The sequence below is a fragment of the Mustelus asterias genome, chromosome 13 (genome assembly GCF_964213995.1).
Source record: "Mustelus asterias chromosome 13, sMusAst1.hap1.1, whole genome shotgun sequence".
NCBI classification, from domain to species: Eukaryota; Metazoa; Chordata; class Chondrichthyes; order Carcharhiniformes; family Triakidae; genus Mustelus; species Mustelus asterias.
This window is the reverse complement of record NC_135813.1, coordinates 95,907,061-95,923,688: the sequence shown is the minus strand read 5'-3', so window position 1 is coordinate 95,923,688 and position 16,628 is coordinate 95,907,061. Positions and strand designations below refer to the sequence as shown.

The 16,628-nt window shown below is 43.0% G+C and overlaps 2 protein-coding genes across 5 annotated transcripts in view; both read right to left on the bottom strand.

Annotated features, from left to right (window-relative positions):
• LOC144502913 (transmembrane protein 248) overlaps positions 1 to 1,999 on the bottom strand; it is a 33,299-nt gene extending 31,300 nt beyond the window's left edge. Inside the window, exon 1 of one of the 2 annotated variants that reach the window (XM_078227328.1) lies at positions 1,788 to 1,999. The gene's annotated coding sequence lies outside the window, so the exon portion shown is untranslated. Of the gene's footprint in view, positions 1 to 1,677 lie in introns of both variants that reach the window. The other variant, XM_078227329.1, reaches the window with a different exon arrangement.
• Positions 2,000 to 4,118: 2,119 nt separating this feature from the next.
• Positions 4,119 to 14,834, bottom strand: rpl6 (ribosomal protein L6). Of its 3 annotated transcripts, none has more exons than XM_078227327.1 (7): positions 14,747 to 14,834; positions 12,704 to 12,877; positions 12,383 to 12,481; positions 9,911 to 10,054; positions 8,314 to 8,362; positions 7,512 to 7,696; positions 4,119 to 4,319 (listed from the first exon to the last, which is right to left on the bottom strand). In XM_078227327.1, exons 2-7 carry the CDS (start codon positions 12,875 to 12,877, stop codon positions 4,167 to 4,169), a joined length of 804 nt encoding a protein of 267 aa, XP_078083453.1. In that variant the 5' UTR covers positions 14,747 to 14,834; the 3' UTR covers positions 4,119 to 4,166. The 3 variants fall into 3 exon arrangements, with proteins under 3 accessions (XP_078083453.1, XP_078083451.1, XP_078083452.1); XM_078227325.1 differs by having other exon boundaries at positions 14,638 to 14,775; XM_078227326.1 differs by having other exon boundaries at positions 14,600 to 14,768.
• Between the last annotated feature and the right edge of the window lie 1,794 nt (positions 14,835 to 16,628).

Here is a 16,628-nt window from a genome sequence, read left to right as displayed (position 1 = left end):
TTTGCTTTGTTTCGATACTGTAGTTCTAAATTAAAAAAAGACTTGTAATTAAGAATATTACCAAGGTCACTACTGACCAGACATTACAAGAGTTACAATTGTCCTGTGATTTCCTTAGGTTGTTAAAAAAGGTCTTTGTTTGTTGTTGAATTTCTCCTCCTTTATGGTGTCCTTCTCTGATCTTTTAATGTGCTAGTTTTGACTTTTATACTGTTTTTTTCAGAAGTATTTATGCTTTGAAAAATAATTTTATTGTTCATCAACTTCACACGCTGACTGATCTAGTGTCTTTGCAAAATTAATTTAAGTATGCACCAATCAGGATTTAAATGTGAAATGCATAACTTGACTAAGATACAAAGCGTCATTAAAATGCGAAATATTTTAATCTAAAACGTGAATACTTAAGAGGAAATAAAATATTTAAAGTAACTGCATACACATTTTTAGAAGTGGTGGATGTCAAGTATAGTAAGCTGCATTGAAAGTAATTCATCTGGAGAAACAACAAAGTTTGTTTCAAAAAGTAGACATATCATTTGCAGGTACAGTGATTACAAGACAAAACATTATCCAATATTGAGAATAGCATGTACTAAAGCTGACTGCTTCTGGGGGGAAAAACATTCTCCTAATTTTTGAACTTTGCAGCATCTGAAAATATTTTTGGGAAATATCAGATAGGAAGGAATGAACAGAATTAGAATGGTGTCTTAATTATTGAAAATAGATTTAGGTGAAACTGACAGGTCTGTCATCCTTGATCTAAATGAAACTAACAGGAGCGAACTGTTCTCTACCCAGTGAAACAGAAACTGTTGGGTTCACTACACACTCATTTTTTTTCTGCAGTACCCACGCATCCAGAAATTTGTCCTGGACACAGCTAACTTTTCCCTCCTAGTTTGCAGCCATGCAATTTTTAAAATGGAACAGGGCTCACAAGCTATTGCAGGTGGGAACATTCTTCCAACATAAACATTTGGCTGAAATTTTGGTTCCAAGAGCAATATTTCCTGAATTGTCAAGACAGGGCAGTCAAGGATTTGGTACTGTTTGCTGTAATTTATCTGTGTGGAATTTGACACTTTCTGGGATGAAATCAAAGTATTGCCAGCATCCACATGAAACAACTTACAGCTCAAAACCATCATCCATCACTGAAAACATTATGCATAAATGCTTCAACATACAATCTCATCCATCACAATAATGGCAAGCAGTGCTCCTCAGACATTGCTCAAATTGGGCACGTGTATTTTAATTTGTGCACTTCGTTAAAGCCCAAGCTCTGCACAAAGTTAAAAGTTTAAACTTGCGTGCTGGCGTGGGGAACACAGGCGACTCCAGAAGATGGTATGCGATTAATAAAGTCTGCGAACCTTTGATCTTGGGACTACCTCAAGAGATGGGACGGGAAGGGAGAAGTCATTGCTGGGGATGCACTGACTGAAGTGGAAAGTTGGATGGAGCTCGAGGAGGGTTGGGGGGGGTCAGAGCCAAAAAAAAGAAGTTTGTGAGGAGCAGACGGTGGGATTTGTTTTTGAGGTGACAGACTAGGAAGAAGCCTGGATCTGGGAGCAGTGTGAGGGGGGGGGGTTCGCTTCGGGAGTTTAAACCACCTAAACGTCCCCTTCGTAAGAGATCTGAAGAGTTCAAATTCTAACAGCGCCGGACCTTCAACTCCGGGTCTGAATCTGCACCCGTTCCCTTCAGTAAAGCCCAAAACACCGGCCGAGCTCCAGCTGCTGCCGCCGCCCTCCTCCCCCGCCCGCCAGGTCACTCACCTCCCGCTGCGCCATCACAGACCCGCCTCGCGGCCGGAAGTCACCGCCAGGTCTTACGTCATGCCGCGCGCGACAACCGGATGTCGGGTCCCGGCGGCGCACGTGGCACGCCAGAGGTCAGTCAGCTGAGAGGCGCTGCAGTTACCCCGTGGCTCCGGAGCCGCTGCTGCCTAACCTGTTGAGCGCACCCCCGTTCACTCTATTTCCCATCCCCAGCGTCCTGCCATAGATCCTTCATCCGGCACAAAAACGTTGGCCTGCTTCAAATGCCAAATTGCTTATTCTGCTTTAATTGTAAGAATTCTCCTTACCAGGTTAAAGTCCAACAGGGTGACTCATCTGATGGAGCAGCGCTCCGAAAGCTCGTGATTCCAAATAAACCTGTTGGGACTTTAACCTGGTCTTGTGACATTTCTTGCTGTGCCTACCCCAGTATCGCCACATCATGCTCAGTGTCTGCATCAACTAAGATCTGCATTTCACCAAGTTACGTGGGTAGCGCATGTAATGTGGAGCTGCCGGCATTGGACTAGGGTAAACGCAGGAAGTCTCACAACACCAGGTTAAAGTCCAACAGGTTTATTTGGTAGCAAAAGCCATGAGCTTTTGGAGCGCTGCCCCTTCGTCAGGTAAGTGGGACTTCTCCCACTTATCTGACGAAGGAGCAGCACTCTGAAAGCTAGTGGCTTTTGCTACCAAATAAACCTATTGAGACTTTCACCTGGTGTTGTGAGACTTCTTATAGCACATATAAACCAGGCATGATCTAGAGATGGTGGTTTGGATACGCTGGACCTTTTTTATTTCAGTGCTTGGCCTGTAACTATTTCCTTTAACAGCTTGTCCAGTTTTTCTTGAAAAAGATTGTTCGGCGGTGTCTAGGAAACAAATGTTCTTTGTAGTTTGTCTGGATGGCTACCTCACGTTTTGTCATTGGCAGAGGGCACCAGGTGCTTGTTACTATCAATTCTCATCAGTCTATTCCTTATTTTGTAGAACACGGTCTTCCTATTTTTTCTTTGCTGTGGTGATTCCCATTCCAAATCTCTAATAAGGCTGACACTGGGAATCAATGTTACCCATACTGATTCATGCAGCATGCCTCACAATTGCTCACGTCTTATTTATACTCCTCAGTATATAAGAATCCAAACTTCAGGATTGGGTAAACAAATTTTGGTAACCTATAATACTTTTGTTGCAGTACCAAAGATTACTCCTCAAGAATTGTTTCCTTTGGATGTTATCTGCTGAATGCAGAATCCCCATGAACCCCCAGGTAGTTGGTACAGTTGCATAGTTACGTGTGTCAGAAGTTTACAACACACAGGTCCCTCATGTCTGCATCAGCTGCCAAGCACCTGAGGAATGGTCATCCTGACTCAAAACATTGGCTTTCCCTCCCCACAGATGCTGGCAGGCCTGAGATTTTTCCAGCCTATTTGAATCCCATTTGCTATGTTATGGCATTTCAAGTGTTCATCTAAATGCTTAACTATTGAGGGGTCCCACCTCTACCACCCTTTCAGGCAGTGAATTCCAGATTCTAATCACCCTCAGGTGAAACGTTTTCCCTCAAAACCCCTCTAAATCTCTTGCTCCTTACCTTGCATCTCTACAGCCTGGTTCAAATATTTCCCACCCTCAACTTGCACCACATAAGATAACCACACTTGGACTTGATCCTGTTCAATGCCACAGGATACAAGACCATAAGGCATAGGAGCAGAATTAGGCCACTCGGGCCCATCGAGTCTGCTCCGCCATTCAATCATGGCTAATATTTTTCTCATCCCCATTCTCCTGCCTTTTCCCCATAACCCTTGATTCCCTAAGAACCTATCTCTGTCTTAAAGATACTCAATGACCTGGCCTCCACAGTCACAGTTGATAGAAAATTTAAAGTTGTTTAAAGAAAAACTAGAAATAGTTTTCCAATACAATGGACTTCCAAGTCGGTGTATATTGCTCTAACTTTGCCGATGAATTTAGTCCTGCAAAAATTAACTCAACACAAGAACAGTGAAAAACAGTAATTTAACAGACACAATGCTGCAACCTAATGCCCGAGTTTGTTTCTAAGGACCATGGAATTCAGGGCCACATATTTAAATCTATGCTCATTCCAATTTAGATGCAGTTTTTACAAACCCCCAGGCAAGAAATTAAAACATATACAAGAAATAAAAGTACAGATAAGAGTAATGCACTGCAACCACAGACTGCGACACAGAAAGAGCTTCAACTACATATTCCACTGTAAACATTTGCTCAATGCCTGAAAAAATTGGTTAGATTCTTAGTTTTGAATCACGTACACAAACAAAACCATAAGTGTTGAAATCCCAATTTTAATAAGTGTCTCTCTTTACAGCTTGCTTAAAAGATTAATTTATGTGGATAAACGCCTTTGGACAGACAGAACATGGAGCGGAGATAGCCACGGAGCTGTGGGGTCTGTTTAATAATGGGCAGGATTTGGGAATCCACAGTTTTCTGGTCTTCCTTCCGCTGTTCTGTTAGCTGATATTTCTGTGAAGAGAGAAGAATGTCAGAGCAACAGCAACTTTGTAAAGTAATCATGCATTGCGTTGAACTGATTTTTTTTGTGCACAACTATTTTGAACTTGAGCCACGTAAGATGTTCATAGAATCATAGAAACCCTACAGTACAGAAAGAGGCCATTCGGCCCATCGAGTCTGCACCGACCACAATCCCACCCAGGCCCCACCCCCATATCCCTACACATTTTACCCACTAATCCCTCTAATCTACGCATCCCAGGACACTAAGGGGCAATTTTAGCATGGCCAATCAACCTAACCCGCACATCTTTGGACTGTGGGAGGAAACCAGAGCACCCGGAGGAAACCCACGCAGACACGAGGAGAATGTGCAAACTCCACACAGACAGTGACCCAAGCCGGTAATCGAACCCAGGTCCCTGGAGCTGTGAAGCAACAGTGCTAACCACTGTGCTACCGTGCTGCCCCATGTTAGTGCAGATAATCAAAAGTAGTTTTTAAGGAGTATGGTAAAGGAGGAAAGCAAGGTTGAGCAACAGAGGGTCGAGGGTTTAAAATGTGTTGACTATCTAAAACTGGAGAATGGATTAATTCCACAAAAATGATTGCAATCCAATTTTGTGGGGTTTGTGGCAAATTTGCAGTCATGTGTCACATGCTCAATAGTATCCTGTTCATATCTTTGTTGGCCACCTGAACACAGACGAGGTTACTAGAGGTGCCTGGGATTGGTTCTTAAACAATGGCAGGTTGTAATATATAATCCATTTTCCTAAAACCAACAACGTTGCACCTGAAGCCATTTCTGGTTGTTCTCAAGTCCTGGAAAATTTCCTCCACATGGTAATTTTTAAACCGATTCCTTAAGTCAGTAAAGGTCATTTTCCAAAATAGTTAAATTAAATTAATGCAATCAATGGTCGTCTTCTGTTTTGTATGACAATGGTTTTGCCTTACGAAACGGATAGCTGCCACTGATTTTAATTTACCAACTTGATGCAATACACATTACTAAAACTGGCTTGAAGAGTTATTCAACATTAGCCATTTCTCTTTCCACAGATGGTGCCAGACCAGCTGAGTGTCTCCAGCATTGTTTTTAATATTAATTCCCAATCTAGTGCAGGCTAATTATATAAAGAACAAAACTGTAATTTGGGAAATGTAGCAGCACAGTAAGGTCCCACATATAATGAAATAAATGACATGGGGCTTTCAGATCAGCGTAGTGCTGTTGAAGTGTCAGCGCACACCAAGACTTCAATCTACAATTTTCTGATGAAGATACCACTGAAATCAGGCTAAAACTACATTGGAGACACATGCAAGATCTGCTCTAATTTTTAAAAAACATCACTAGGACAGCTGCCAATAGAAGTAAAATACTCAAATGGCCCATTTTTGCTTCATTGGTACAACCCATCTTAAGTGTACAAGTTCAAGCACCCCTCTTCCTCAGAGATTGGTTTATATGATGGTGACATTTTCAGATCCAAATCATTCTAATCTACCATTCTCAAGCCACTGGGATTAATCAGTCTTTGTCAGTCAATAAAAACCCGACAGTAAGTCTCATGAAATGCAGACTACTCACTGGGCTGTGACTGTTACTATAGCAAGCAAAAATTGTGCCACATCATCGTTGAAGTCAACTTCTGACACAGAGTGTAGCTTGCACCCCTAGCAATCATATCAGGTACCCGCACTTTAGAACTTAGAAACCCTCCAGCACAGAAAGAGGCCATTCGGCCCATCGAGTCTGCACTGACCACAATCCCACCCAGGCCCTACCCCCATATCCCTACATAATTACCCACTAATCCCTCCAACCTACGCATCCCAGGACACCAAGGGCAATTTTAGCATGGTCAATCAACCTAACCTGCACATCTTTGGACTGTGGGAGGAAACCGGAGCACCCGGAGGAAACCCACGCAGACATGAGGAGAATGTGCAAACTCCACACAGACAGTGACCCAAGCCGGGAATCAAACCCAGGTCCCTGGAGCTGTGAAGCAGCAGTGCTAACCACTGTGCTACCGTGCCGTTAAATCAAATATGATAACGACCAGATTTTCTTGTGACGATGGAGGAATATTATTCACCGGAACACCAGGGAGATCTCTGGGACATAAAAGATCCCACGACACAAGAGCGTAGATTTTAATGTCTCATCAGTAAATGAAGCATTATACTGCATTGAAGTGTCAGCCTGGAACTTTGCGCTCAAGTCCCTGGATTGCGACTTGAACTCTCAACCAATTGAACCACAACTGACACTTACTGGTGACGCACGCCCCAAAGTTTGTGTTTAAGGAAGGACAGAAGCAAACTCCCAAACTCTCAACTGGTGAGGTCAGAGGATTAGCTACATACACGCAACCACACATCAGCACAAGCCACCTTTGGGAGAAAATCCCAGTGGTTTGTAAAAGCATGTCCCGTGGAATATAATATTTCAAATTGCCATTCCCTTTCACTGCAAATAAATCAGCTGAATACATAACAGACCCATCAAATTTCCAATATAACAATCAGCGAAGTAGCTTTGAGAGCACACCCAGCACCGTATCATTTTGGAACTTATGTACTGACAGCTGACAAAAACACAAAACACATGAAACCCGCCCCCCTCCCCCCCTTGCCAAGATCAGCAAAACATTCTGAATTTTCCACTTTCTTGCTGCTGTCTGGCAGCAACATATTCCAGCCGACACGGAGCTAGGCCATACTACATGGGTTTGGCAATTTAAGCTGCAGTATTGGGGGATGAGAAACATCAAATCGCACACATTGAGGAGTACTTAACCATATACAACCGTTACTGGCAAGAGAGGGAGCAAAGCGACAAATAACCCGAGGTTTAAAATCACTCAAATGCAATTCCAAACCACAAGCAGAGGAACATCATTAAGGCAGCAAGTGCAAAATGTCAGCCCACTTTCTCAACCAGGCCTTCTGAAGAAATAAAACAGGACACGGAGGGGGCTGGACGAGTAGCTGAGAGAGCCAGCATGGACACAATAGGCTGAATGGCCTCATTTAATGATGTAGCCATTCTGTGGGCAAGATGGGAAGCCTTTAGGAAGAACGGGAGACAAAAATAATTCAATTTTGAAAATTCTGAATAAAGTAGCCACCATATACTATGAATGACACAAGTGAGCGGGAATACTAAAGTACAGTGCAGCCTCTAACCTCTTTCTCAGTGTCAAAGATCTCGCCCTCCTGGTGCTTTGGCCTGCGCAGCCTCTTCTTCTTGAAGTAGGAGTCAGTCAGATGCTTGGGGATTTTCACAGTTGACAGGTCAATCTTTGTAGATGTTGCAATGATAAATTTCTGATGAACTCTACGTAGTGGAACACGATTGAGGGCCAGAGGACCTACAACAAGCATCAGAGGAATCAGAGATAACCCAGACTAGCAAATATGTCAAACCGAAAAGCAACACAAAGATCCACGCAAACATGGTCAAGCTGCGAATATTTTAAATAAACGTTGCATTACAATATGCCTCAATGATGCTCGAGCATGCAGTACCAAGATAAAAATCTGGCCCAAAGATTGTTCTTATTTCTGTGCCTCTGTGCAATTAGAAATTGACATACAGACTAATAATTCAAAGTGGCAAAGAGTGGAATCAAAACCATTACTTGCTGTAATATCTGCTGAGGAGATGTTATCTTTGCACCACTTCACATGCAAACAGTGTAAAGGAAAATTGTGTGACAAGCTTTCAAGGCGGCAAAATGTGGGCAGAATTATTCACAAGGCTTAAGCTTGTAAAATATCTTATAAGTTGGTATGTTTGTCTGCAGAAATGGAAACTGTAATTATGAACATGAGCACATACAAAATTCCCCAAACAAAAGACTTGGAAAAAACACCTGCCAGCTGCAATATACATACAAGTATTATTGAACAAAAAGCATACATCTGTTTCCCGTCTCCTCTGGCAGATAAAATTTTACGTGAAAACATTAAAAGGAACTTTACTCACCAGTGGTCAGTAGCAGGCCACTGCCGAGCTGCTTCAGGAAAAGCACGCGCTGCAAAGGAAAGGAGTCAATAATCAATCTTTAATCAAAAATTATCCCAGATATTAGGAGAAAAGCTATATTTGTTAACAGAAGCTCCCCTTTGTCCTCCAGATGCAAGAAGCAGTCTCATTAAACAAGTTGGCCGGTGGGGGGGGGCAACTAAAGCCAGTGCTCCAAGGATGGCAAGGGAGATGGAGAATATGAAACAGAAACAGGATACATGATGCATGTCAGGTGCATTTTTCAAGCAAGAATGTAGTCAAATACAAAATGTGAAGCTGACAACAAAGGTTAGCAAAGAGAGAGTGAGGACAAATGGCAATTAGCATAAAAGGGAATCCAAGCATCTTCCACCGGCATGCAAATCGTAAGTGGATAGTAAAGAGACAGGTTGAGGCCTATTAAGGACAAAGAGGGTGATATAGGCTTAGATATAGGGCAAAGCTGTCATTTTTTGTATTGGTCTTTACTAAGGAAGAGGATGCTGACAAAGTATATGTGGAAACCTCAAGATAATAGGCAATGGACAGGGTGAAGTTGATCAGCAGGATGCATTAGAAAGTAGGTAAGTTGCCTGGTCTGGATGTGTTACATCGCAGGTTGCTGAAAGAAAACAGGAGTGGAAATCACAGAAGGGCTTGCCGTCTTCTTCAAATCTGCCCTAGAGACAAGGGAGGTGCTAGAGAATCGGAGAGTGGCAAATGAGACAGCTTTATGCAAGAAAGGGCACAAGAACAGGTCAGTTTAAAATCAATGATGGGCAAAGTTTTAGAAACAACAAACAGGCACTTGGAGAGGTCTGGGGTTACTTAAAGAGAGCAAGATTTGTAAAAGGCAGATCGAGTGTGACTAATTGAATTGACATTTTTGATGAAGTAACAGAAAAGGTTGCGGGGAAGGCAGTAAATGTTGCCTGTATGGATTTTGAGAGAGTGTTTGACAAAGTATCACATAAAAGGCTGGACAACAAGATTGAGGCCCATAGAACAGGAGGGTCAGTGTCAGCTTGGGGAAAAAATTGGCTTAAGAACAGAAAGTTGCAGTAAGTGGTAATTTTCTCAGACTGGAATGGCTCTGCCTTTTTGATAAATAAATGATCTGAATATTAAAATAAACCATAGAGCAAATCTAACAATGATACCAAACTTGGAGGCGTAGCAAACAGTGAGAAGGATACTCCTGGACTGCAACGAGACATAAATAGGTGAGCAGAATGGGCAGACAAGTGACAGATGGAATTTAATACAGAGAAGTGTGAAGTGATGCATTTTGGCAGAAAGAACAGAGAGAGACAATATAAAAATTCACGGCACACAGATCTAAATAACGTGCAGGGACAGAGGGACCTGGCGGATTCGTGTGCAACAATCTCTTTGACGGTGTCAGGACAAATTGAGAGTAGGTGGCAAAGAAAGGAAATGGGGCTAAAGAGTCCACGTGGATTCAGTAGGCCTCCTTCTGTACTGCAATAACTATCCCATCCATCTCTTTCACTGTACAGTCACAGATATGAAGACAAAGCACTGTCAATGACCAGTCAAGCCATAGCCCACTTACCTTACACCTGTGGCGACCGGTCAGCATGATAAGCACTGTTCCTGGAGTGATGGATGCACGCAGGCGTCTCTTATGCTGGCTGAAAGGTTTGTTACCGTGGCTAATCCTTTTTCGAGGGACATCTTCAGTGGGGTAATATCGTGGCTGCAAAAACAAAGACGACCAACATATTGAAGTATTGTGCAGTGTAGTCACCAGTAAGCAGTTAACATTGAAAAGTTTCAGTGGTGATTGCATGTTTCTTTTTTTTTATAAATACAAGAAGAAACTTTTAATTCTGCTGTGCAATCAGCTAACTGCTACCAAAAATTCTACAGCTTAACTCCAACTGACATTGCTTATTTGATTTCTTGTCACATGTATTAACATAGTGAAAAGTATTGTTTCTTGCTGCTATACAGACAAAACATACCGTTCATAGAGAAGGAAACGAGAGAGCGCAGAATGTAGTGTTACAGTCATAGCTAGGGTGTAGAGAAAGATCAACTTAATGCAAGGGAAGTCCATTCAAATTCGATAAAATTAAATTGGAATTTAGTTTTTGCATTTCCTGACCAAATTTGTCGGACACCCTCATTTTGAACACCTTGATTCTTCACTGCTTCACGAGCACCACCTGCTCGCAGTTTCCATCACACAAGCCAGTCTTCAACCGACATTTGCTGGACAGCAAAAAGGACTGAGAACCCCAAGCTCACTTACTACACCCGCCGCCTAGCTGAGATTAGGTATTTAGTAAAACTATGGATTAACCGCAAGAGATCAACTGAAAAAAAAAAATCACCAAGCTTTTGGCAGAACAGAGGTTCTGTTAACCTATTATTGCCCCACAGTATTCATAGGAATGTCATTTGGAAACAAGAACGTCAAGAACCCAGGCAACTCTCAACATCACTCAAACCAGCTCTCCATTCATTGACTCTGTCTATACTTCCCACTGCCTCGGGGAAAAGCAGCCAGCTTAATCAAGGACCCCACGCACCCCGGACATTCTCTCTTCCACCTTCTTCCATCAGGAAAAGGTACAAAAGTCTGAGGTCACGCACCAACCGACTCAAAAACAGTTTCTTCCTTGCTGCCGTCAGACTTTTGAATGAACCTACCACGCGTTAAGTTGATCTTTCTCTATTATCTAGCTACGACTGTAACACTACATTCTCCTTTCCTTCTCTATGAACGGTATGCTTTGTATAGTGCGGAAGAAACAATACTTTTCACTGTATACTAATACATGTGACAATACAATACAGAACAAAGAGGTCTAAAGGAACATGTTCATAGCTCCTTGAAAGTGGAGTCACAGGTGGACAGAGTGGTGAAGAAGGCATTCGGCATGCTTGGTTTCATCTGTCAGAACATTGAATACAGGAGTCGGGACGTCTTGTTGAAGTTGTACAAGACATTGGTACGGCCACACTTGGAATACTGTGTACAGTTCTGGTCACCCTATTATAGAAAGGATATTATTAAACTAGAAAGAGTGCAGAAGAGATTTACTAGGATGCTACTGGGATTTGATGGTTTGAGTTACAAGGAGAGGCTGGATAGACTGGGACTTTTTTCTCTGGAGCATAGAAGGCTGAGGGGTGATCTTATAGAGGTCTGTAACATAACGAGGGCATAGATCAGCTAGATAGTCAATATCTTTTCCCAAAGGTAGGGGAGTCTAAAACTGGAGGGCATAGGTTCAAGGTGAGAGATACAAAAGTGTCCAGAGAGGCAATTTTCTCACACAGAGGGTGGTGAGTGTCTGGAACAAGCTGCCAGAGGTAGTAGTAGAGGCGGGTACAATTTTGTCTTTTAAAAAGCATTCAGATAGTTACATGGGTACGATGGGTTTAGAGGGATATGGGCCAAATGCAGGTAATTGGGATTAGCTTAGGGGTAAAAAAAAAAAAAGGGTGGCTTGGACAAGTTGGGCCGAAGGGCCTGTTTCTATGCTGTAAACCTCTATGACTCTCACAATAAAATAAAAAAAATCAAATCACATAGAACTGGTGTTATGGCACATTAAACTTATCTGGGAGAAATATAAATCACTGGGGAACATCATGAACATTGGGTGGCACAATGGTTAGCACTACTGCCTCAGCACCAGGGACATGAGTTCAATTCCAGCCTCGGGTAGTTTTCAGTGTGGAGTTTCCATTTTCTCCCGTGTCTGCATGGATTTTCAGCTGCTCCGGTTTCCTCCCACACTCCAAAAATGTGCAGGTTAGGTGAATTGATTACGTTAAATAGCCAATTAGGGGGACTAGCAGGGTAAATACGCGGGATTAAAGGAACAGGGTCCAGGTGGGATTGCAGGTGTGCAGGTTCGATGGGCTGAACGGCCTGCTTCTGCACTATAGCAACTGTATGCTTCTATGAAAGTTCCAAGTGTCTCAATTTAAAAAGACCCAACAGTCAAAATGAACCCTATATTCTTCCTCTCCCAAAACATTTCTATAATTTGAAGAGGGACACGGTTACCATTTTGCGGACTTTGACGACACGGGTACCACCATTTTTGTCTCCTCCAACAGGCTTGGTGATCGAAAAGGGAGCCTTTTCCTTCAATTTCTTCTCGATCTGAAAAGAGATGAAGCAAGCTATTAACTTTGCTTCATTACTCATAAAAGCCAACCTCTTACAATAATCAGCATCACTCAAATGTACAGAACTGCACAAACATCACATGTCCCAACAATTCAAACTCAAATCTTATTAGGCAACTTTGCTCCATCACAGATTATTACACTGGCACACATTCTCAAACTTTTAGGGTACTTTGCAGATCTTCCCTTTCCTTACCTTGGTCTCAAGAGTTTTGTACTTGCGCTTGTACATGGCTCTCCTAGCATACATGGCAGAGCGGGAGTATCTGCCAATGCCCCTGGCCAGCACAGGGTTGCGGCTAGCATGGCGACGTGGTTTCTTTGGCTGCTTTTCTCCTTCTGCCACCGTTTCCTTCTTCTCATCTGCCATCTGCCAAGCAAAAAAGTTACACTTTACAGCCTGTACATGATATGCAGCAGTTAGACTCCAATGTGCTCAGTAAACCCTTCGGATGCATTAAAGCAATCCTGTATCAAGATACTTAGTGATGCAAGGTGTCTAGCACTTTGAAAATGGAACACATTAAAACACACACAACCGAGTAAGCAAACCCTGAATCAAATTGTCAGACTCGAAGACTCCCATCTAAAATATGAATATTAGAGGTGACGAAGAGAACAATCTAGAAGGAAAATTTATGATCTACAGGGATGGATAAATTCAACCTGTGTCCTAGATTGTACAAAGTCTCACAACACCAGGTTAAAGTCCAACAGGTTTATTTGGTAGCAAAAGCCACTAGCTTTCGGAGCGCTGCTCCTTCATTATGTGACTTACCTGATGAAGGAGCAGCGCTCCGAAAGCTAGTGGCTTTTGCTACCAAATAAACCTGTTGGGACTTTAACCTGGTGTTGTGAGACTTCGTACTGTGTTTACCCCAGTCCAATGCCGGCATCTCCACATCTAGATTATGCATGCAGAGGGTTGTCACTGCTTTGTACATTCAGCTTACTGTGTTGGAATTAACTGATATAATACTATCTATTCCATGCAAAAAATATTTTTAAAGCCACTTGTCTAACTAAAACATGTTACTCCATATACCTCAAAAGTTCAAGTCAAATGTCTAGACAATGTGAGATTACATTAGCAGTTACTACTGACCCAAAATGTATTGGATGATAGCAAATCAATAATCAACACATCAGAATTCCAGAGTCAATGATTATTCAGGATGAAAATTGGAATGAAATAATTGTACAAATGGCATGGGGAAGTTCACTGAACTAACACATTGCAAAACAGACTAACCTCCCCCTCCCGGGATTAATATTATTCAGATATTTTCAGAATTAATTTGGAGAAACTGATTTCAACTCCAATTGAATAAATGTAAGAGTCTATACTAGGCCAGCGAAATTCCTACTCCAGGGAATTCATACTCATCACATTGGGAGTGCTAAGGACATGTGCATGGGCCATTCCTAAACTCAGCACTCACACTGTTTAACTAGAATCACAGGATCCCTATTGTGCAAAAGGAGGCTATTCGGCCCATTGAGCCTTCATGACACAATCCCAGGCCCTATCCCTGCAACTGCAGTCCAAAGATGTGTGGGTTAGGTTGATTGGCCAGGTTAAAAATTGCCCCTTTTGAGTCCTGGGATGCGTAGGTTAGAGGGATTAGCGGGTAAATATGTGGGGGTAGGGCCTGGGTGGGATTGTGGTCGGTGCAGACTCGATGGGCCGAATGGCCTCCTTCTGCACTGTAGGGTTTCTATGATTTCTAACTCCCCAACTTCTCCCCTGACACTAAGGGCAATTTAGCATTGCCAACCCACCTAACCCACACATCTTTGGAGCGCCCGGAAGAAACCCATGCAGACACGGAGAGAACGTGCAAACTCCACACCAAACACCCGAGGCTGGAGTTGAACCCGGGTCCCGGGCGCTGTGAGGCAGTGGTGCGAACCCACTGTGCCACCCGTGCACTGCTCCCAAGTTCTCCCAACTCCTTTTCCATTCCCTCCCCCCACCCCGCCGAGAATTCCGCACGAGATTCGGGAACCGCCATTACAGCGCATCTCGCCTGAAATGGCACCGTGCCCTGCTGCCTCCAACAAAATGACCCACAAACATCATCAAACATACGCCTCGACTACAAATATAGACTCATCCGAGCAGCTAACACTCTCTGCCGTTCTGTCCTTGCGGCGCTGGATGTGTACGAAGCTTCCCGGCTCCGATGGAAACCGATTTTCAGCCCAGTCCTCAGCGCAAAGACACCGCCATTCTTACCTTTGCTCAAAAGGAAGGGCCTAGCATCCGGGTCTCCGTGGTATAGAACTCCCCGGAATCCGTCACTCAACTTCCGCCAGATGCCCGCGACGCACCATGGGAGATGTAGTTCATTTGGAGTTCAGCCTCACAACACAGTTCAACAGTGTGCCTCTTAGTTCTTAAGTCAGTCCGAAACTAATTTAATTCAGAACTTTTATTGATTAATTTTAAGTGTCAAAATGAAAATATAAATTTGATAGTAATAGATGATGGGTTCTTGCTCTTGGGACACCATCCTTTTATCACTGGGACCAAGTGGGTTAGTCGAGTCCAGGTTAATCACACCAAACAACTCATCTGTTAAAAGTCAAATTCCCTCTGTTCTACCCTTAATTAGGCAATCTGCCTTGCTCTAAGAAATCACAACGTAACCTTTATGAGAAAAAGTTGCAATATCAGTGCACTCTGTATTCAAAGGCACAATGTTGAGGATTCTTCCCTTACATTCAACTTTTCATGGCTGATAGGGATGGCCAAAGTGGAAACAGGGAGCTTCTGCAGGAGGTCTTGCACCTGATTAGCCTTTGTACATTGTAGAATCAAAGGAAAGATGACAGTAGAGTTGTACTAACTTACATCCTCATCAGTGAAATCACTACCAAATCATCTTGTCAATCTATTGGTCACATTGTTCTTTAATGCACCACTTATTTTCTTTCTACTTTTCTGATTTTAAGAACAAAGAAAATTACAGCACAGGAACAGGCCTTTGGGCCCTCCAAGCCTGCACCGACCATGCTGCCCGACTTAACTAAAACCCCCTACCCTTCCGGGGACCATATCCCTCTATTCCCATCCTATTCATGTATTTGTCAAGATGCCCCTTAAAAGTCACTACCGTATCCGCTTCCACTACTCCCCTGGCAACGGGTTCCAGGCACCCACCACCCTCTGTGTAAAGAATCTGCCTCGTACATCTCCTTTAAACCTTGCCCCTCGCACCTTAAACCTGTAGCCCCTGGTAATTGACTCTTCCCCCCCTGGGAAAAAGCTTCTGACTATCCACTCTGTCCATGCCCCTCATAATCTCGTAGACCTCCATTAGGCCGCCCCTCAACCTCCGTCATTCCAGTGAGAACAAACCAAGTTTCTCCAACCTCTCCTCATAGCTGATGCCCTCCATACTAGGCAACATCCTAGTAAATCTTTTCTGTACCCTCTCCAAAGCCTCCACATCCTTCTGGTAGTGTGGGACCAGAATTGAACACTATATTCAAAGTGTGGCTTAACTAAGGTTCTATAAAGCTGCAACATGACTTGCCAATTTTTAAACTCAATGCGCCGGCCGATGAAGGCAAGCATGCTGTATGCCATCTTGACTACATGTAGACATAGGTCTACATTCTTAGTGTTGTATCTCACTTCTTTCCTGTCAACCATGGGAACCGGTGGAAGTCATTTAGCTCCTCAAACATGTTGCACCATTTAATGAATTTGTGACTGAACTGTGACCCTTCTCCATATACAGGTTCTCATTTTTCCATATGCCCCACCTTTAAAAAACCTATTAGTCTCCATATTTAAAATCAACATTTGACCTGGTGTCAATTGCTATCATTTTTACTTTAATTCTTCTTAACACTTAGATCTTTGTTCTTTTCACATCTATTTGTTCCATCCTCTGTCTTTTTCTTCTCTCTGCCTTGCATTGAGGCTTTCAAAAGCAAACTAGACAAGTACTGAAAGACGTGCTTGGAAAGCTGAGATGAGGTAGTTGGAATGGAAGGAGACTCACGTGGAGCATAAACACCAGCAGACTAGCGGGCCTGTTTCTCTCAGGTATATTCTATACAAATCTATGTAATCAGTGGTTTGCCCACTATCTCACTTATTTTTATCT

Bases quoted from the DNA above. Each gene is read 5' to 3' on its own strand.
- rpl6 (XM_078227327.1), bottom strand. From the start codon at position 12,877: ATGGCAGATGAGAAGAAGGAAACGGTGGCAGAAGGAGAAAAGCAGCCA. The intron at 7,697-8,313 runs GTGAGTAAAGTT...TGCTTGTTGTAG, and splicing joins TGGCCTGCTACTGACCACTG to GTCCTCTGGCCCTCAATCGT. The intron at 4,320-7,511 runs GTTAGAGGCTGC...CTCTCTTCACAG, and splicing joins TCTTTGACACTGAGAAAGAG to AAATATCAGCTAACAGAACA.